Source organism: Dermacentor variabilis, chromosome 3 (assembly GCF_050947875.1).
Source record: "Dermacentor variabilis isolate Ectoservices chromosome 3, ASM5094787v1, whole genome shotgun sequence".
NCBI lineage: Eukaryota > Metazoa > Arthropoda > Arachnida > Ixodida > Ixodidae > Dermacentor > Dermacentor variabilis.
Genome location: NC_134570.1, coordinates 62,475,420 through 62,497,168, shown reverse-complemented (window position 1 = coordinate 62,497,168; position 21,749 = coordinate 62,475,420). Strand labels below are relative to the sequence as shown.

General features: G+C 48.5%; 1 protein-coding gene across 1 annotated transcript in view; it reads right to left on the bottom strand.

Moving 5' to 3' along the window:
- Nucleotides 1–17,464, bottom strand: part of LOC142574546 (high affinity cationic amino acid transporter 1-like) — a 152,884-nt gene extending 135,420 nt beyond the window's left edge. Inside the window, exon 1 of the mRNA XM_075683601.1 lies at nucleotides 15,898–17,464. Coding sequence (XP_075539716.1) covers nucleotides 15,898–16,027 — 130 coding nt within the window. The 5' untranslated portion in view covers nucleotides 16,028–17,464. The remainder of the gene's footprint in view (nucleotides 1–15,897) is intronic.
- Nucleotides 17,465–21,749: the final 4,285 nt, after the last annotated feature.

Sequence of the window (21,749 nt, the reverse complement as noted above, 5' to 3'; positions counted from 1 at the left end):
CTTTCCTGTCCTTTCTCTCTCCCTCTCTCTGTCCTATCAGCCTCCTATTTATCCTTCCCTCCCCTTCCCCCAGTGCAAGGCCGCCGATAGGATACGTCCCTGGTCATTTTTCCAGTTCTTTGCCTTATTTCGCTCTCTGCGTCTGAGTACCAAGCAAGACCTGAGGTTCTACATGCGTCATAAGGTATAACGGTGACGGCTGGGCGTTACAAAAAGCACGAAGCTGCTTGAAATTGGTACTTTTTTTTTGCACTACTGGCAACTGAAAGTCCCGTAAATGCACATTATATCTGTCTTGAGAACGCCGCTAACTTCAGTCCTCCAGTGGCCACCTCCTCCTCCAACCGTTAAAAAAAAAAAATATGTAACACACAACTGGTATGTTCTTCTCTACATATTGGATGGTGTAAAACGATAGCTCGAAGCTATTTATTCTGGCTCAAGCAATTCCGGCAGAGGGCCTGTATGGAGTACCAACCAATTATTTGCATGACGTGATTGTTTGCTTTCCACGAAAAACCTTTCGGCGGTTATCTTTATTTTTTTTTTTCTAGCGCGCCGGCAGAATAGCGACGTCGACGTGAATTTCATTCTTTCGGGTAGAACATATGACTTAATATAGCTTGTCAAGATTATTGCGTAAAGTGCTCATTGGCTGTTAATTTGCTTCTCTCTCTCTCTCTCTTTGCCACTAACCTCAATGCTTACACCTTAAATGATGCCGAGAAACGGGAAGGAAACATTCATCTGCATTTATTCCAAGAATAAGCTCGCACTAGAATCGCCTCATACGTTAAGCATTTATATTCACCGGCTCTTGCAGCCGAAGACGGTGCCGGTACTACGTTCGAGTTATGGTAATTATTCACGTTACGTTACCGCTTTATTTTTCTGCAAATGCTACCGGCATTTGTTTTTCGTGTGGGCTACCTCTGTTACTATGGGTCAACGTGAAGAACCTGAGCGGAAACAAGTTAGGGCTAACCAGAACGCGTTCTCTCGTTTCGACCTTTGGGACATTTTATTTACTTCTTTATTTTCGTGCTCGCGCTTGCCCAACGGCTTTACAGAGAGACGGGTGAAGAGCAGGTACGAGTATTAGAGGCTGCCTTCGCGTGCGTGCGTGCGTGTATGCTTGGGTGTGGAAGATACTGCAGAGATGTTCTGGTTTTGTGCGCTGTGATTGGGCATTCCCGTGTTGCCCATGTATCGTGCTCTCGGACCAGTCATAAGGTAACGAAAACCATGCCGAATTTATTAACCTTTTTATTGCTCCGATATATTATTTCGCTTCTAGCCTAGCTGTTCTTGTTTTTGTTTTTGCTTCATATTTCATAGTCGCTGGGCTTATTTTCTATTTTCTCGGGATAGCCGACCTCTCAGTGTTTTTTGTTTTCTACCAGGCCGTCACTGCGTAATAATACAGCATAGTATGCTTTCATGCGCACGCAAAGCAGGGTGCGCGAGTGTTTTTCCATGTGGGGCTTGGAACAGAACACGCGAGCTAGCGCTCAAGTGAAAGGTCAGAGCAGTTGCACGACCAAGCCGGCTCCTGCCTGATTACAGTCTGTGCGCTTGGCGCAAGAATCGTGCGCCCTTGCCCACCGGTTGTACGCGGAGCTGTGAAATCGCACCTTTTGCATTTTTAATTCGCAAAAGAATGTCATACTTCACTTTTTTTCCCCGCTCATGTTTCACTCGTCCACAATAATACAGCGAAACATCGCGATCACTTAATCGAACAATATCTCAACCACCTATATATTCAGCCGAGCGAAGATGCGCAATAATTCGGCGTCGTTATCGAGGTCCCGTGATTGCGTTCGATTTGAACAAACCTGAACGAACAGTTTTTAGTGTTCCATGGTTCGAAGGCTTAAAGGGACACTGAAGGAAAATACTAAGTGAACGCGGACTGTTTAATCCTAGAAACCTCGCAACGCTTGTTTCGTGCCAAGAAAATGCTTAGTTTCCGAGAAAATTGCATCTGAAGAGTTTGAATACCATTATCGCAATTCCAATCTCCCGCCACCCAACCGGGAAGTGGTGACGTTGTATACGCTATCACAGCCCTTTGCTGCCGTCGGTGAATAAAATGGCGTTCGACCGACGGCGGTCCGGTTTTTTAGCACAAAACGCAAACCTTCGGTCACGGAGAAACCGAGTGAAGACATGCAGACCGGGGGATCCGCCGCTGCCCCTGCTTTTTGGTCAAGCGGCGGGGACCGTTCGGGCATCCCGCGACATCACATGGAAGTGGGATTCTCTGCTACTTGCAGCTGGCACAAGTTTCGCGAGCGAACAAAACCAGCGCAGCACTACGGAATAACGAAACTACTTAAACGCGAAAGCGCGGGCGGTGCTGGGTCAAGCGAAAACGAAACGTTTCAACCGCCCACGTCGTTGTGGAAGGTAATGTCAATGAGTTCTTCTTATAAAAGTGAAATATAACTTGACAAGAAGCATTTTCTGTTGTCTTATAATGCGTTACAATGATGTAGTTATTACGAGTGGTTCAGTACTAGTGACAGAAATTAAATGAGGAGTGCCTTTGTCATCAGGCAAGTACTTGAATGTCCCGGGGGATTCTCTTAATCGTGTCCTGCATTTGCCCAAATTTCTCGATTACAAAGGATCTTTTCGCGACAATGTGGAAGCCTCATAAATTCTCGAGCATTAATCTATCACTTTAGCTGGACTTAATATTTGCCTTTAGTGCCCCTTTAGCTATGTAGCTAACTCAGCCTTTTCTATTTCAGGTGCGTATTCTTTTTCCTATCCTGAGCCGTACATTGGGCGTCAGCCCGCTCCTCTGTGCTTGTGACAGCCCTGTGTGTGACACACCGGAGCGTTTAATAAATGAAATGAAAGACAGACGACCAAACTCATAACAGCGGTTTGAAACACCCCCGTTGACGCGAAGTCGTCGTAAATTTGTCGTTGAGTTTTCATCGAGCTCGACACCGAAGGCACACTTATAACGTCGGCGAGTGACTGACTATTATTTTTCTTTTCTCTCCTTATCTTTTCTTCCCTTTTCCCCCTCCCGAAGTGTAGGGTAGCCAAACGGGCACGTCCTTGGTTACCCTCCCTTCTTTTCCCTCTTCGTTTCTCTCTCTCTCTCTCTCTCTCTTGGCCGCCCTTATTTCGATTCCGCTTTGTTCAAGGCGCCCCCTGCTCCCTGTTTCGCCTCTGGTGTTTGTAGGCATTCTTCAACGCGAAACTGTTTCGCGCAGTTCCTGCCACTGAAAACTTCTTTAGAGGGAAAGGCTGAGAGGTGGGCGTCCAGGGACGCGCCTGACTTTTGGCGATATGGGAGCCGCCCAAGCGCTACTCGTATACGCTTGGAGTCTGAAGCGCTCGAATCGCAGCGTGCGCAACCCACTGGAGCCTCGGCAGCCGTTGTATAACGTTCTCGAGGCTTGGTTACCCGGTGTGCGTACGCGCTAAACTTTTCCAGCGCATGAAAACTAGCGCCACCAGTTTCCTTCCTTTCCTCTTTCTCTTTTCTCTCTCTCTCTCTCTCTCTCTTTCTCTCTCAACCTCTTGCGTTTTGTGACACCCTTCTGACGTGTCTCTTTTTGAAATGAAAATTCAGTAAAGCAATGAACGGGGCTAGTTGGCGGACGTTCATGATTATATTGCGCTTAGTGTTACACTGACGAACATAAGGGACAAGAGGCGGACGTCCGCGTCCTGTCATTTATGTTCTTCAGTGCAACACTAAACGCAATATAATCATGAAATGAAAGTTCGTTGTGTAGTTACAATACGTCACGATGTTCCCTACCTTGGTAGCAACTGCAGTTCGTAAAGGAAGAGTTAACAAGTTTACTAGCCGAACAAGGAGCAAGCTGCCGACTCCTCCAAAATGTCGTTAGTACCATGGGGCGCAAAGTATTGATAAATGCCTATAAGGCATTTATCAGACCCATTCTGTAATATGCCAAGGTATGAAATATTGTGACAAAGAGCAACTCTTTCAAAGCGTGAAAGCAGCGAAAATTGGTTTCAGGATTATTTCAAACTGATTCTGCGTCGCTAAACGATGTCCTCTGCGAGCTGGCATCAGCCGCTTGCTTGGCCGACCACTCTCGGGAGAGAATATGTTGTCATTTTGGTCGAAGCACTCTTGCACACACAAGGTGATAAATGCCGCATTCATTTCTTTTTTTCAAATGATTAGGTTATGGAGGGTTATAACGGTGCCAAAACTGCACATAACTATGAGGTACGCGGTAGCGTGGTGCTTCTGATTAATTTCGGCCGGGGATTCTTTAAAGCGCGCAGAAAGCAGTTTACGCGAGAGTTTCTACATTCCATCTTCATCGGAATGTGGCCGGCGGGAGTAAACCCGTGATTTCGTGGTCGCCAGCACAACGCGTTTGCCACTGCATGAGTCACAGCGACGGCTTGTTTTTTTTTTTCCTTTTTTTTTCAGATCCAAGGTTCTTGAAGGCCAACGCAAGGGAAAAGAAAAATCTTTATAGCGTTACTCTGTCCCTGAAAGTTTCTAGTGCCGCGCGCATAGTAACTTTGTGTGGCTACCAGCAGTCGGCATCCCCAGGTGGCCTCCCTTCTAAAATATGACCAATCCCGGTTACACTGAACATCGATAATCTGACACTGAACGACGTATTCACCATGACGTGGTCGACTGCGAGAGATAATCCGTTTGCTAGGCATAGCCGTTCACCCTTAAATTGCTGTGAATTCGACCTCTTTGGAGAAGTGGTTATCAAAACGAGTGTGTTCCTTCCTATGCTTCCTTTTTACTTCGCAAGTTGTTTGGTCTCTTGCGCACGCTCTTCCTATGTGTATTGCAACAAACCTTCAACTCTTCTATTCGAAATGAAGACTTCGTATATATTTACGCTGTCAAAGGGTCCTTGTGTCGTGCAAGAAAGTGTTATTTCACGGAGCTTACTTGAATCTATATCTTTGCATTTTGCGAGCACCTGGAAACAACAGTGGCCTTACTACACCTTCCGTGTTTGCTTCTCTCTCCCTCTGCCGCTGGTGTAGCTGCCTCTCTTCGCACTGTTCTTAAAAATCCAGAAAGAAGGATGTAATAATAGTAAGTATAAAATAAATTTAAGGAAAGCACGCTTTCTACCTCTTCGACTCCAGCCGACCCCGTGTTCACGAAAGGCAAGGGCTGCTTTTGCAATGCGGATCTCGCGGAAAAAACACGGCAGCGATCAAAATTCACTTAACCCCCGTCGTTCCATATGCGGTCTACAAGCGCCTGGGCTTGTCAGCAAGACATCAACCGCAGGATGTCCCTCCCCTCCCCCCTTTCATTCCCCCGCCTAGCTTTCTCCTCGTTGAGAAATCCGCTTTTTTCCTATTCTGTCCTTGCGAGTTCCCTAGCTTTTGCGGAGCCTTCGAGGAGGAGTAAGCAAGCATGCGCACCTATCCATCTATCCGTGTCAATTTCAAGCCCCTTACTGTTTCTTTATTTATTTTTCAACCGTGCAGCTATTTCAATACTCTGCATCCGATCCCCCTCACGGCTGTTTCTCTTGCTACACTTGCACCACACTTTCGATATATAGTTTGTTCTAGTTCTGTTTTTTTTCCTTAGCTGTTCTTTTTTTCTCTGTTCTCGAATTGCGAGAAAAGTACCGACCTGCCACGCCTTCGCGCCAGCGATGAACGATGCCCGTTTATTCTCGAGGGATTTATTTGCAGGAGCAGCTCTCCGGGCGCAAATCCTTTTTCCGTGCTTCCAGTTTTCGTCGTTATTTTGTTCTCCCGTGACACGGCCTTCCTGCTTTCACCTTCACAGAGGCCCCGTGACCTCTCTCCTTTTATCGTTTCCCTCCTCCCCTCACTCCCCGCGGACCTGCCTCGTCCACGTCCGTTCGTGAAAATCCGGCTGGCATATACGAAACGACACGCTTACTTTTGAAATTGTTCCGCGAGTTCCCCTGTTATTTTTTCCAAGAGATATTCAATCTTGGCTACACTCCTGCCCTGTTTTGTTTTCCGGGTCGTCTTGACTGAGAGAGAGCACCTGCCTTACGGCACCCGTCAGATGGATGGATTTACCGTCGCAGCGAACGCGGATGCGCGGGCTAAAAGGGCTCGGCGTTCGTCTTATCGTGCCCTCTTTTCCGTCGACCCATATTCCGGCTGCAAAACCAAAAAGGAAAAGAAAGACCGTGGTCAGAGCGAGGGAAAAGGGGTTAACGCGCAGCCATACGCTGCAAATCCAGTTTCCTTGTGAGCAGTCATGGTGAAAAGAGTGTCCATGCTCTCAATACTGGGCAGTCACTCGTAATGATACGCAACTTCAGAACCTACGTAGATTGCAGTTAGAGATACATCATTCCAGACGCTATACTACTTCGCGTTCTTTCTTTCTCTTAATAAGTTTGCATTGGCAACCACAAGTGGCGTAGGCAAGGCGAAAGTGGGGATCTAAGAAAGATACGAATAATAAAGCTTGCATGTACACGCCCCGGGGGCGGCGCTGGCGCTGTTGCAGGTGGTTTTCTTTGTGGATATGAAAATTAAGGGAGCGACTTCAAGTCCCCTTGAGGCATGCAGACACCTGGGTTGTTCTTCCTTTTTCGCTCACCAGTTCGCTCCCAATCTCCTCTGCATAAGTTGCAAGAGCGCAATCGTTGATGAAATCTCGCGAACAGGCTAGAAAAAGTTCACCACTTCCCCGTGCGTTGCTTTGCGTTACCACGGGCCGAGAAGTCGAGCGAGTGACAAACGTCGACGCAGGTAGAATACGCAGCGTGTTCAGGGCTGTCGAGGAGTGGACGATGTACGTCCTCATTCAGCTGACCCTCGTTTATGGTGGTCAGGGAGTGAAACAAGTGCAGTGGAGAAATCAGAGCTCCGAACTGAATGACGCCGGTTGGGTTCCCGACAAAGGAACCGAACACGGCTCTTCAGTTGGCGTTCTCTGATTTAACTAACTGTACCTGTGCTCGGCACGCCAAAGTGTGGCCGCAAAACCGCGAGTACAGTTGAGTTCAGCGCAGGTTCTGTTCGTTACGTCTTGGAGGGGGTCGTGACGCGACGTTGCTCTGTGTCGTTTCGACGTTCTCAGTAATGTGCTGTGTACAACGCGTTTGTATTCTCTCGTCATTTTACATGCTGCATTATCGCAATGACGCTACTTCAGTGTCACCGTCGCCACTATTGTCGCACTGATTTTTGCCCGCTGCCTGGGCGAATGCCTCTCCCAGCTGTGTTCGATAACCCCGGTCTCCCATCAGCCGACTTCACCCTTATGTGACCCACCCAATCTCGTCGCACCAAATTTCCCGTCACGACCGCGTTGCCTTTAGCACGGCAGCCATTTTTATTAGCCACACTTACGACAGGTTACATGCTTGCCGCATTACAGCAGCCACCGAAGCTCTAGCTCTTCAATCTTTTCTCTGAACTAGAACATCGGCTCCCCATTCTTATTTGTTACATCATCTACGCCGCTGCTTTTGTGTCCCTAAACATTGCGTCCATTGTTTTATTGCGATAGCAATTACATGGGCACTCCAGGTGCATTTCTGCCGTCGGCGTCAACGTCGCCGCGAGGAGCCGAATAAAGTCCAAGGGCGATAAAATCGTCGCCGCGCGCCGTATGCTGTATGTGCGAGTGTAAGCGTACGAGGGTGAGTCGGGGCCAGGGTGCGAGCGTACGAGGGTGTTTGAGCGTGCGATGGCGGCTCAATCTCGCGCACAACGGGGGGGAAATCGGGAAGAAAGCGCACCACCTTTCGTCGCGCGCAAGGCTTCGGGGGAGGGTAACGTGGGGAAGTGCGTTCTACTCCGGGCTGCCCGGGCGGACACACGCGCCCGGCCCGGCCGCTGTATCTTGAAAGCCATCTGCGACGAATAAAGAGACCGCTCTGCACTGTGTTTTCGCGGCGTAGTTCGCGTTGGGGGGGGGGGGGGGGGTGCAAGCGGCTGCACGAAGGCCAATTCGCTCGCCGCTGCTGCCACGTTTCCTCACTGCAGCGTTTTGACGGCGAGTTTCCGCGATCATCGAGTGAGATGCGCTCATGTTGGCTTGCGGGCGCGTGACACCATGCTTGGTTATTTAGTTAATGTGGTCTACGTTTACAAGTTTATACAGTCGATAAAACTACTACCCTTACTTCGTATAGCTGTCCGCTAATTTCCTCTCGCAATCAATGCTTCGCCTCTCGGGCGAAACTGCGACATTTTCTTTTTCTTTTTTTAGTAACATCGCTTGATGAGCGGCACCCAACTTCTCGATAGGCTTCTTTGTTATCCTCCGTGACCTAACTATGATTTTCGGGCGTACTACTAGTGCCGTACATTGAGAAGGACGTCGATAAAGCGTTGCAAAATGTGGAAGCTGGACGACAACAGACCTGCATAAAGTAAGTAGGACATAAAAAACGAGCGGCCCCCCTCTTAAGCGTTCGTCTCACTGCGTGGGTCGCGTTACCATTCTCCTCAGTAAACGTGCAACCAAGGAGCCGAACCCGCAAAGCGTTTGTGCCCGGCGTCCATTTGACAACGCACCGAGTGTCGTCTCACGATGTGTTACGTGTAGCAAGATTCGCGGACACGCTCAAATCGCAGTTTCGCCCCGTCTCTGGATCCGACTATTTCAGAGCCGCACCTAGCGCGGTAAGTCCTCCTCCGCCGTAGCGGTTTAACGACAACAACACCTGCGCGGAAGAAAATATACAGCGTGAACGATTGCGAGACCGGGCAAGTTGCCCTTTGCCCCCCACCCGCATTCTAGATGAAACGAAAGAACGAATAAAACGTGCGAATAGAGCGAAAAATGCTAAAAGAAAGTGTCAACCGGAGGTGAAACGCCGAAAGAGGTTTTGATGAGCAGAGGGGAGGGTTACAAGGGGAGGGCCGCAGTTTGTGTTCGCGGTTGCGCGAAGTCATTTTCGATGCGGCCGCAAGAACCGTGTAGTAGTGCACGTGACCCCCCTCCACTCATTTAGTAACAGGAAGAACAGGGTCGTTCGAACGAGGCTGAGACCGGTGCGAGACAGGCACCGACGAACGATCAAAAAGGAAAAATCTATATACATACATTGGGCGACGAAAAAAGAAAGAAAGAAGCAATCCGACTAAAAAGGCGCGCCGCGTTAATTGCGCAAAAGCGAAAGAGGGTAAGAATAAGATGAAAATGTGGTTAGAAATGAAGAAATAATCTTAGAAAAAGAAATGAAAAAGAATATGGCCAGTCCGCGGCGACAACGATGGCATTGGGCGGCGCGAGCCGGCTACAAGCAAGCGCAAGAGTTGGGTTGAGGCCGGTGTGAGGGTGGGGCGGCGCAAGCTATGCGGGCGACGCGACGCTGCAGCGGACGACGCGGTCATTAAATTCGCATTACCGTCCACGCGAGGTCGGCCAGCGCGTGGCTGTGGGGAGCGCATAGCGGCGTCGGTGGCGGATGGCGACTGACGCGTATGTCCGCCATTTCATTACAGAGGTGCTTGTGTTGGCTGTTCCTTTGGCTATCTTTTCTTCCTCCGCACCTCTCTCGTTTCCCTTCCAGGTTTATTCAAAAAAAGAAGGTGGGAAGGGGGCTGGCTGTAGAAGTTCGCAAGTTGCGTGGTGGGTTAAAAGGTGAGAGAGCCTGGCAGCCCGCGGGTTGCGCCCCTTCGTCGCGGCCATGGCACGACGTCCGAGGGGAGGTCGCGCAATCTCCCTCGTTTTCTGGCGGTCAGCGTGTGAGCGAACACAGGAGGCCAGTCCGGATGGGCAGAGAGAGCGCCCGGAATTTGCATACGCGGTCGAGGGCGCGGCGCTAATAGTACAGGGTCGCTGCGTGTTCTTCCCAAAAGGCGTCGCGACGGCGTTTGTCGTGCCTTGGCGTTCGCGGCGCTGCGATCTACAGAAGCTGTGTCGAGGCAAGCTGCGTTCTTTATCTATCTTGTTCCTGTTTTCTTTCTCTTTATTTTCTCATTATATAAAAATAGGAAGGCAGGCCTCTTGAGAACCAATTTTCCGAAAACCCCAGGACCACTATTCTAAGGAAAAAATTAAAAAAAAAGGAAAGGAAAAGCAAGAAGACAATATCAAGAGCACACTGCACCTTACGAACACAAGTCAAAAGCACCCAACCAGAGTTGATATACGTGCAACATCGGCGGAAGCAAGGACAGTCACGAGCCACATTGAACATGGGAAGTGCACACTATAGTGATTCCGTCTATGCACGTGTACGTGGCTCCTATATTTCCGCGTAAACCTGACCGCGGAAAGCTCGTCCAATATGTTAAAAGCAAATAATCAGAAGTGCCGAGCAGAAAAATCAGGTAATACCGCACGTAGTCAGACAAATATAGTACAGCATCCGCATAAAAATGGGGAAGGGCGCTGACAAACAGGCCTCTGCCTATACCGCGGCATCGTGCTCCGACTCCGTGACCCAAAAATGACACGTTTTTGTTTTGTCCCGACGTGAGTTGCGCCACTTGTGTTCTGTTTCATCGTGCACAGCATTCCCTTTGACGCGTTGTTCCCTTTATATATATATATATATATATATATATATATATATATATATATATATATATATATATATATATATATATATATATATATACATATATATATGCCTCTCGACGATGTCGTATGATGTGGCACGATGTCATGTCGCATTGCGTCGCATTGCCTTTTGCACAGCGCGGTTCCAATTCGTGCGCTGTCGTATTTTGCGCCAGTTTGACCTCCTGTGTTAAGCCAGCGCGTCAAGGCATTACCAACGCTTCGTTTCCCGAGTCGTTACACATTCTTTTTTTCTTGTTAGGCGACAGTTTTCACCTGCCGCGTTGGATAGTCGCATGACGTGCGTGGTGTGATTTCGTGTTAGGTCATGCAGTCGCGTCATGTAGCTGTGCGTGCTTATTCGCGCGATGTAGCATCGTTATTCGCTCCAGTAATGCTGTGACTGATTATTCACGATTAGGTGTGTCGGCAGCAGCGCGCCATTAGTTCTTGCGCGCTTGCCAGTCTGATGTGGGCAATGCGTTTAAGAAGTCCACTCAGTACATGGACAGATGAATATTTTATGGCGTACTCGCAACATTTAAAAGTGGTGATTTATGTATTTAGTTGTACTCAACGCTTACCCTGCACTTAGAGCAGGGGAAGGCTAATCAAGGCTGGATACACCAGTACTAGTTAAACATTGAATAAGGATCTCTCGATGATTTCCACTATGAAGTCTATCTTTACGACCACATAGCTTAACAAGCTCAGCCTTATTCGTGTGTACTATTTTAATGTACTGCAAGGCATTTCCCTTCACTTGTCACTGCTCACCTAAGGGCGCGCGACAAGAGGACATGAGCACTCTCTTCATCATCATTATCATTCAAGTATGTCCCCACGAGCAGTTAGTACAACTGCGTTGCTTATTTGGGGTTTGCTTATGCACGTTTCCTTCCGCTTTTACGTCTTTAAGACGACAATCAAATCGCTGATTAATCTAATCTTTCCATATGCTTGTGGCAATCCTCCGATTTTTGGTCAATACTTCATCGTGGTTTTTACGCCCCCGCCCTCCCTCCTCTCTTAATCTTCAGGTAAACATCAACATTCCGATTCTTAAGACTTGCGCGCGTGCGACCGTATCTTGCGGCAATCCTTTTAAAGTCTACTCGCTTTCCTTTTATTTCTCAAAATAGGTCACGTACACTCTACCTTACACCCCCCCCTCCCCCCCGCTGACGTCACAAACAGATTACCGCTATACTCCTCAAAGTGTCCCTCCGCACTTCTGTCACGCGTGAAACCGGAGCGAGCGCAATAATTTCGTGGCTTCGAAACAGCGCGACAGTCTGCAGCAACGCCAGCCGGTAGCAGACGCGAGAACCCCTAAAAAAAAAAAAGGAAAGTATTTGCTTGGCGTAATTAGAGCACCGGCTCAGCCCGGCCAGAGCTTGCGCAGTTCTAAGTAAACACGAATATTAAGGAACCTCCGCTCTCGCTTTCGGGATAAGCTCGCGGCGCGCGGCGCAATTACGTACGTACTGCGCCGCGGAGTGCTTAATATTTGAGCGGAAGCGCGCGAGGAGCTGTCGAGTGTGGTCTACCTTTATTACTCCTGTCGTCGAGCAGCCAACCCACACCCCGGGAGCTCTATATATCGCTGCAAAGGTGCGAGGCTTGCGAGCTGTTGATTCGCTGCCAACCAAGATGTACCAACTATAAAGCGAGGGCAGCGGGTACTCTTCTCTCTCACTCTTATTCTTTTCTTTCTTGCCACTTTTCTTTTTTTGAAGTTTTCTTTAAGCACTGGTTTCTAACGTCGCACATAACTTTACATTATTGCCCTTCCGGCGCAGTCGCCTGTGAAACTCTGCTCGGTGCTCGCACTGTCGGTCGTTCCGTAATTTATTTAACGTTGTATGAAATCTGCAACTATGATTTTTTTTCCAGCAACAGAACGAAAGGCGAAGATGCGGGTCATGCCAAGCGAAAAAGGAGAACCAGAAAAAAAAAGATAAAGTAATATACGAGCTGGAAATGGGCCTTTAGAACGGGCTTCTACGTTGATCGCTAACGGTTGCCAGAAGGAAGCTTTTCTTTTCTTTCTCTCTTTTCCTTCTTCTGCCAGTGAATGCGCAGAGCGCTAATAACGGTTCGCTCGTTATGACTCCCAAATACATTACGAAAAAGAAAAAAAATTGCGCGACAATCTCGAAGGGCGCAAAATAAAATTGCTACACAGTGTGTAAAAGCACGCGAGCGATACGCTCGCCGATATCCAGGTGTGTTTCTTCAAAAAAGCGTCTCGAGCCAGCTAGCGCTCGCGGACCGAGTTTCTTGATGAGATTTCGCGATGACATCGGGCGAACGGTATAACGTTAACGGCGAGGCATTAGCGTGCGCGCCGCGTGGAAGGACCGACAACGAAACTACCGTCTCGCTTCCGCCGTCCCCGTAAGTCGGGCTTCACACAGCTGAACCAACGACGTTTATTTTTCGCGCAGTGTCATCACGTGGTTCTCTCTCTCCTTTGTGCGATCCACGCGAAGATGACTGCGCGAGAAATTCCGCGGCGATCGCGTGAATACCGTGCGCCGTCCATTAGGTAGGGACGCCTTGGAAACCGGGGCGAATCGGAAACGCTCTGCTAAATATGCGCGCAAGTCGGAATTCCTGCTGCGCTGCGAACGGGAAACGTGGTAGGGGTAGGAAATAATAAAGTGCATGTGTGTGGAGAAGGGGAGGAGTGCGTGTAGGGGGCGGGGAGGGGGAAGGTTTAGATGATGCTATTGAGTGCAAATAGCTAAGTACAGAAGATAAGTGTTAAGGGCAGAGTACAGAGATCGTGCACGTAGGCAGACGTACCGTGGACGAATTTTAACGACGCAACTCCTTTGCTCAGTCTGTGCCCTTTTGAGTAGCTCAAGCAAGACGCAAACATGTAAAACGATGCTATGACCTGGAATCAAAGTTGCCGTCGTGCAGAAACGTTAGTAGCGTTCTTGTTTCCGGGTAAAAGGCCAAAGGCAGCGACATTCTCGTATTTCCTTTATCGTTTATATTTCTCTGTCTTACAGCACCCCTTGCCCTGGCGCATTTTGCCGTCAGATGCGAAAAGAGTGAATACGGTGTAGTTATTTCTCTCGAATATTGTTTCGGACACAGCTGTGTGGACAGCACAGACGAAGCTAAAGGACGAGCTGAAACTTGCGGCTGGCCGTAAACGTATCCCTTTCAGTTTGTGGCACATGCCCTTCACGGAAGAATCAGCGTACCGTCGACCAAAAAAGTTTGCGGACCATGGGATCTCAGAAAACGTTGAATTTCTGAGTAACTTGTATCAGTAGTTAGCAAAACTGTTTATCAGAATGTTGTTCGCATATACCAGGCTGAGTTGTGAGGCAGCGGATATATTCAGCTCTTTCTCAGACCCCATGATCGGTAAGATTAATTGGTCAACAGTACATGTGGCCATTAAATGCAGTGTCGTAAAGTGCGTCCGAATGTGGTACTATTAAAAAAAACGCAGCTTCGAAAAAGTCAGGCACCAAATCTATCTACGTAAGTCAGACTAAAAATTTAAGAGAAATATACTCCGATCACATTTTTTAAAGCCGAAAGCCATAACTGGCTCTTTGCAATGGCTCATACTTGAAAAAAGCGGCGTCTAGTCCAGTGATGCAAGAAATATCACCATGATGAATGGCTCGTACCCGCGTAAGCATGCAAAGATGCTATGTCTGAATATGAATGAAGAAACGAAAGAAAGAAAGACCGAAAGAACGAACGAAAGGAAAAAAGAAAGAAAGAGCAAAGATAGAAAGGAAGGAAGGAAGGAAGGAAGGAAGGAAGGAAGGAAGGAAGGAAGGAAGGAAGGAAGGAAGGAAGGAAGGAAGGGAAAAACGAAAGGACCTTAAGGTAGTACATTAGGTGCTCGCATGTGTCGTTGAGGAGGTCCACTTAAGGCGCCATATGTTTCCTTCACACTGCGGTTCATTATGTCTTGCAAGAGGTCTGACTCCTCCGATGGTATAACTTAGTGCATTACCACGTTTGCAGCAGGCTTTCACCTTCACGTCTTACAGGAGCGTAACATGCTGCCGATTTTTTTTTTTTTTTAGAGAGCACCGTTTTTGTCACAGGTCACCAAACTTGCGCTCGAAATTAAATGGCTTGCCCTATGGTGGATGGCCACAGGCTCATGCGTGATGACTTTTGCTTCAGCCAACAGATTCTGCGGTTCGTCGTGTTACCGACGTTGCGAGGCGACTGTCAATGCGAATTTTTCCCAACTCTCCCATGTCACGAGCATCTTTCTGAGTGTGCTTACAAGCAGCTGTGACATTTTTAAATATGTAAAGAAAGAAAGTGAGAAAGAAAAAATTAAAGAAAGAAGAAAAGAAAGAAAGATCGAACGCAGAAATAGGAACACCAATATTTTCTGCCGATTGTCGCTTGTAAAGCTGGCTTCGCCGTTATGATGGTCTTGCTGCGGAGAAGCCTCTTACGTTTATTTTCTGTCAGATAGAGGAACGGGAGAAAAGAGAACAGCAAGCGCTATAGCAAAGAGATAATTTATACGTAGCTAAATAACAAACTGTCAGAAACAATATAACCTGTCCGCACCACGAGGCTGGTGCGCTATTTTAGGACAAAAACAAAAAAAGAAAAACGTATCGCTGGGTCACACACGAAGAAAAGAAACCGAGTAGCCCTGCCGCGTCTTACTACGCGTTCCCAAATAAAACTAGAAAAAGCTTTGAATCACCGATTGTCTTTACGACGAGAAAATAAATAAAGACACAAACGACAACCAGGAAACGGCTTTCAAAGCTTCGCGACTTTTTTTTTTTTTTTTTTTTTTTTAGGAGAAAGAGGGTGCGGGCCTCCGCATCTCTCCTTTCGCGCACCTTATAATGGCTCGACGCGGCTTTAAAACGGGCCAGTTCCTCGCGTCTTTTTCCCACAGGCTCGCAGCGTCGAGGAGTGATAAAACGCTGCAACTTCGAGATAAAAGGCGGCCAGCGTTTCAATAAAAACTGGGACAATAAAGGGGAGCGCGCGGTCGGGGGCAGAGCGACAGAGAACCGCGCGGCCTTTCGCGCATACACCTGCGCATGCTTGCGTGCGTGCTCGGAGTGCGTAACTAGATAAAAACAAGCGTAGAAGGAGCATTTCACAACGCGAGTTATCGTATCCGCGCAGCAGCAGTAGCAGTACGGTCGAGCGGCGTTGCCACTGCAAACGCGCTGACGTGTGCGCGCTCTGCCCCCGACGATCCGCGTGCCCCGTTTCACCATCGCAGCTCGTGCGGGCATAAAGCGGGGAAACACGGTAAAGAAGAAGGGTGGGGGGGGGGGGGGGAGGAGTGAGTAGTACACGCTCCAACGGTACCGCCACCGCTTATCCGCCTCCGCGCGTCATGGTCCAACAGCACTCACCTAGGCACGTGACGTCGACGACCGTGAGGGGGCTACCGGTCCGGCCGCTGCTGTGCTCGCGTCCCTCGGGACTCATAGGAGTCTTGCGTCGCGAAAGCACCCGCCAAACGACCGACATCGGCTCGCCCATGGCGCGAGTCAGGCTGTCCTTTTGAGTGGTCGAAACGACGTCGGCCCGGGCGCCGAGAACGATGTCTGCTGTTTGCGCCGAGGCGCCGCTGGAAGAACTTGTTCTTCCTTGTTTCTTTTTTCTCGAAGCAGGCCCTTTTCTTGTGGTTCGGCCTCTCGCTACTGGGCTATGCTGTCTTCCGGCACTCTGTCAAGCCTCGCATGATGTCGTTCTCTTCTGACGAAATCAACTGCACACACCCGTTTGCCGACCTTAAAGTTCCCAGCCAAATTGACACCTCGTTGATTTCGACTGGCTTCCGAAAAAAAAAAAAGTTGTTGTCAGTAAGCGCACCCCTGCAAGTCGCCTACCTTGCCTTTCGTTTTCGGTGCTAACGAAGTGGCTTACGTTGAATCGCACTGGCTGTTATGGAAGTCGAACTTGTCGCCACTTTTGTATTTCACCTTTTCCCGTGTTGTAGTTTGCATTGATAAACCTTCTTTATCGCTGTCTGGATCGTCTACTGCGTTAGCCTTCGACAGAGGAAAGAAGAATGTTTCGCCGCTTTTGTCACCGACAGAGCGCGATGACAACTACGCTGACTCAATAACGAAGCGTGCAGTGGCCGAATACGGCAAAAGTATTCCTAGCAGCGATGAGGTAGAAGATGCCTGGGGAGCTGAGGCGCTCAAGTACAGCGTAACGTTGAGGCGAAGTTGAAGCGAGACGTTCCTAAATTGGGCACCTCTTGCAGCAGTGTACAAACACGATGACAATACACGAACACTACGTTATAGTGAAGCCCCCCGCACTCCGACGACAACGCGAGCTCGAGAACTTTCGTCCTCAAGCAACGTGGCACGGCACAGTTGTGGTTTCAATGGAAGTTGAACGTATATAGAACCAGCACTTGGACACAATAGTTTCCACTCTAACATGGAACTTTGCCGGTGAGAAGAGCGGGGTTCGTTACTGGACACGCTCGCCGACAACGTTTGTTTCGAAGGGCTGGCCTGGTGCAGTAAAGTCCAAAGCTAAGGGGAAGGCCGAGAAAGAACCAGGCGGCATACAGGTGTCGCGTTGGTGGGGCGCAGTACCAGAGACACTGTCCGGTGAAATGTCGTCCTGTTCACCACACACGATCCGTGTAAACTCGGCGAATCCACGCGTTAGGATCGCTGACAACCACTTGGTTTGTTCGCTCGCGAGGCAGCCCACGGAACGCCGAACGATGACGCGCACTCGTTCCAGGTGGCAAGCGATGAACGTTGCGGAAACGCTTTGAAAAGCGCAACAAAAAGCACGATTCACGGCTTGGCAACGGCTTGGCCGCTTCCGCGTTGTCGAACGATGCGTTGAGGCAAACAGCACGTGAGGGTCGAGGTGTCGTCCCGCACTCGTTGCTGCGACGATCCGCCGCGAGCGCGCGACATCGCAAAACTGGGGGAAAGCGGCCCGCTCGCGCCGCCGGATACGCCCGTACGAAGCACACCGCCGGCTCCACCGCGGGGTCTCCCCATTCGGGAGTCGCGCTTCGCGTGCGCCGGGCGCCAGGGCGGCGACACCTGCAACGAGCCGAGCCCGCGCGGTTTCACTCACGTGCGCTTCGGCGAAGTGAGTGACGAGTAGCGGCCCCTCGTGGCGCTGGCGCCAGGCTCGCTTCCCCCGGATTTGCTCGCGGGCCGTCCCGTTTCCGACCGCCTGCCGATAGAGGTGGAACTTGAATGTAAACACTGCGCGTTAGCCTCCGTAGTCACACTCGTACGATCTGCTTGACCCGCCGTGGTTGCTCAGTGGCTATGGTGTTGGGCTGCTGAGCACGAGGTCGCAGGATCGAATCCCGGCCACGGCGGCCGCATTTCGATGGGGGCGAAATGCGAAAACACCCGTGTGCTTAGATTTAGGTGCACGTTAAAGAACCCCAGGTGGTCGAAATTTCCGGAGTCCTCCACTACGGCGTGCCTCATAATCAGAAAGTGGTTTTGGCACGTAAAACCCCAAATATTATTATTATTATATCGTACGATCTGCATCGGTGCTGGCCTTCGTGAGCCCTAAGGCGGGCTTTGAGGCCTGCGCATTACTGTGGTCCGGGAGCGTGCCGTGGTGCAGCCTCAGTCCGTTCCCGAAAGAAGAGGAGGCTCGTCGTCGTAAATCTACGACACAAAAACGGACAGCGCCGGTATATGGGACAGTTTGCTTTGTTAGTTTGTCCTGATGTAGGTATCAGGTCTCTTCACCTTTATAATGCTGTACGTTTTCAGTGACGTTTGTCTTGGAAGACAAAGGAAACGATAGCGCTACGACGGGAAGCAGCAACAGCGGTGGGAAGCTGTAGCTGTGTCAAACACAGCAGCGAGGGAGGATGTCTTCAGTGGCGTTGGTGGATTCAAAAACGTATAAGAAGACACCCAGAGGAGAACCGCAAGGGATATGAGCGAGACAACCCCGGGTGAAACTTCTTCAAACAGTTGTGGAAGGTTCTGTCCAGAATCCATTTTGTTCGTCCAGCCCACTTCGCGACTGCTTATTCTTCAAGAATTGTTTGGATGCAGTGCCATGAGATGGATATTAGTGCGCTTGTAAACGAATTTAGAGGCGCCGATTGTGCGCATTGCCCACTTTCAACGCGGTCAGATAATCGCTAAAGAGGGCTAATGGCGAAGGCTAAGGGGCAGACGCCTGCGCTAGGGTCTGTCACTGACCATTCACTCAATTAGCTTTTGAACAACAGGAATGTATGAAGGAATGGGCGCCGGCACAAGGTGAGTGCCTGAGCAGTGGAGCGTTACATCGTTGATCATTTCATTGCATACCAAGCGATTCATCCATCGATAAAAGCGGCCGTAGTTGCAACGAAAGTGACGGTTGAAACAAAACACCCTTCTATTAGGGTTGTAGCTTCTCTGGAGAAAAAAAAAGTTTCTTCTTTCATCATCTAAAACAATTCCTTTCCCCCTGCTCTCGAAAACAAGTCTGTATCAGGTCACCCCAAAATATGTTTGCAACTCGTTCAAAATTTGCGATATATGTGACCTAAGCTTTATTGATGCAATCCCAATTGCATACTAAAAGGCACCGTTTTGATAACTGCCACATGTAGAGACAGTAATGCTGATAACAATGACAACATTGATGATGATGATGATGATGATGAAGAAGAAGAAGAAGAAGAAGAAGAAGAAGAAGAAGAAGAAGAAGAAGAAGAAGAAGAAGAAGAAGAAGAAGAAGATGATGATGATGATGATGATGATGATGATGATGATGATGATGATGATGATGAACGTAGTTAACTAAACGGCGACGGATGCTTCGAAGGCTCGATAAAGTACGCGCAACAGCTGTTTCCACAAGGAAAGAAAGGCAGAGTTGGATTATAGGAGAAGCTACACGATATTTTTGGTGGTCATTTAAACCCGCCGAAATACCACACCTCCATTTGCGCACGGTAGGCATCCTTGCTACTAGATATGACGTATTTAGGTTTCTTCTTCTTTTCTGTCTTCTCTATATCATCAGCTCTTAAGCTTTGGGTTGATGCTCGAATGCTCACTTCCTCAAAAAGAAGTGAGACCTACTTCTCGTAAAAAAGAAAGAAGGAATTTAAAACAGTGATCGAGAAGAGAAGACGAAAAATACTGAGACATGAATGGCTCCCGCTCGCTACAACGAAAAGAGCGAATGCTCAAAAAATGCGACGGGGGACCACTAAAAGTCTCGGACAAATCAGTGACTGGAACATAGCAATCTCGTTGTAATGAGAATTCACAGCAAAATCCTCCGCGCCCCCCATTCACATCGACGGACATAATAGGCTGGAATTCCAAGCGCGCGATAAGAACAAAGCACCTAAAAGAATATATATATATATAGTAAATATTTCCGCAGCGGAGGTGAAAAGGCCCACAGACACCGTGAGCGCGCTCACAAAAAGAAAAAGAAAATAGAGGTGAAGAAGCGAAAAGGAAAGAAAGAAAGAGATGGGGGCGGATACAGGAAGGTGAAAACGTTCTCGTTTTCGCCTTCCTGTTGCTCATTTCCTGCCGCGGCTGAGACGAAATTTCATCTGGACACTCCTTCCTCCCCTAGTCTATCTCCCTCATTTGTTTGTTGCCACTTTACCTTTCTTTATCTTTGTTCGTTTTTCGCCGCTTTTCTCTTTCGTTAACCGCAGCAGAGGCATCGACGCAAGCATCCAACTTTATTGCTTGGGACTCGTGTTCCTTATTTTTTTTTTAATGGTATCGCCAGCGCAAAAAGCATTCTTTCTCCAACTCTCGTTGTCCTCCTGCATTTCGGCTGCCAGTTGCAGCTTCGTGATAACGTAAGCTCCGCGAATGGCGAACGGTAACAACAAAAATAAGATAACGCAACTGCTGCGAAAGAAAGGACTCCGGCACGGCAAGCGAAGGAGGCGTCACAATTCCTGTTTCGCTCCCTTGTCTGCGCCGCGTTGATTGTTCGCTCTCTTTCTTTCTGTTCGTGCTTGTCGTTAAAAAAAAAAAGAAAGAAGAGAAGCTGCTAACGGGAGCTCTAGGATGATTCTCGATCGGGGAGGCGGCGTCGTCGACGTCAAATTTAAATCAAATAACGGCCAGTGAAAGTTAACTTATTTAACAGAGCGAAACGTAAGGAAGGGATGACAGTATACAGACCGAGTTACGTAAGTTGCAACGAACCAATCAGCCCAGCAAGCAACCATTCTGTAGCAAAATTGGTCCCACCGTACCGTCGGAACGCGCCGTCGAACGCCGTCGAACGCCGTCGTCGGTTGAGTCGACGCAGCATAGAAGAACACGGGTCAAGTGTCATAGAGAGAACCCAGAGCACTCTAGTAGTAATGTGCGTTACAAATTTAAGACACGGCCGTTAAAGAACTCCACTTGTGCGGTCCAACCGCGGGAACCCAAATTCTTTCATACTTAATTCCCAGCCTTCTCAAGAGACATGCGCACGCCATATAAATTATTCAGGAATGCGTGTCCCTGAAGTATTTAAAAGAGAATGTCCTTTCCTGTCCTAATGATTAATAGGTTGTGTATACAGCATTTCCGATGATCCTAAGGTTCCCTTATTTGTACAAACTCTCCTTTATGATTGCAGAAGTTTGCAGCTTGTTCCGTTGTTTACTTTGCATAAGACTGTGTTCTGTATGTAACGATAGTGTATTACGTTCTTGCTTCCGTTTTTGCGTGCTGTGAGCGTGTGTATTCGGGTGCTGAGGTCCCGTCAGGCAGAGCACATCTGTCTTTTGCCCCTCTATCCGAGACCTTGTCGTCTGAAATAAATAAAGATTATTATTATTATTATTATTATTATTATTATTATTATTATTATTATTATTATTATTATTATTATTATTATTATTATTATTATTATTATTATTATTATTATTATTATTATTATTATTATTATATAGGTAGCAGGAGTACTAAGCTGGAATATAGGGGAGCGTTTGAAATGAGCCGTGCGTAGCGAGGGCATTGTAGCGTACATACTGTACTTTCTACCAAGCCTCTACCAAGGCTCTACAGTTCTCCGTGTCTTGCGTCAGCTGACTCCATGCAATGCTAGAAAATTTAATTATCTCATCATGCCACCTAACAATTCATCGTCCTCGCGTGCGTTTTCCTTTCCTGGCACACATTATGGTGCTCCAGTGGACCACTTATTATCTGTACCGCGCATCACGTACCCTGTCCTATCTCCATTATCGCCTCTTAGTCTCAGGTGCAGTCTCTCG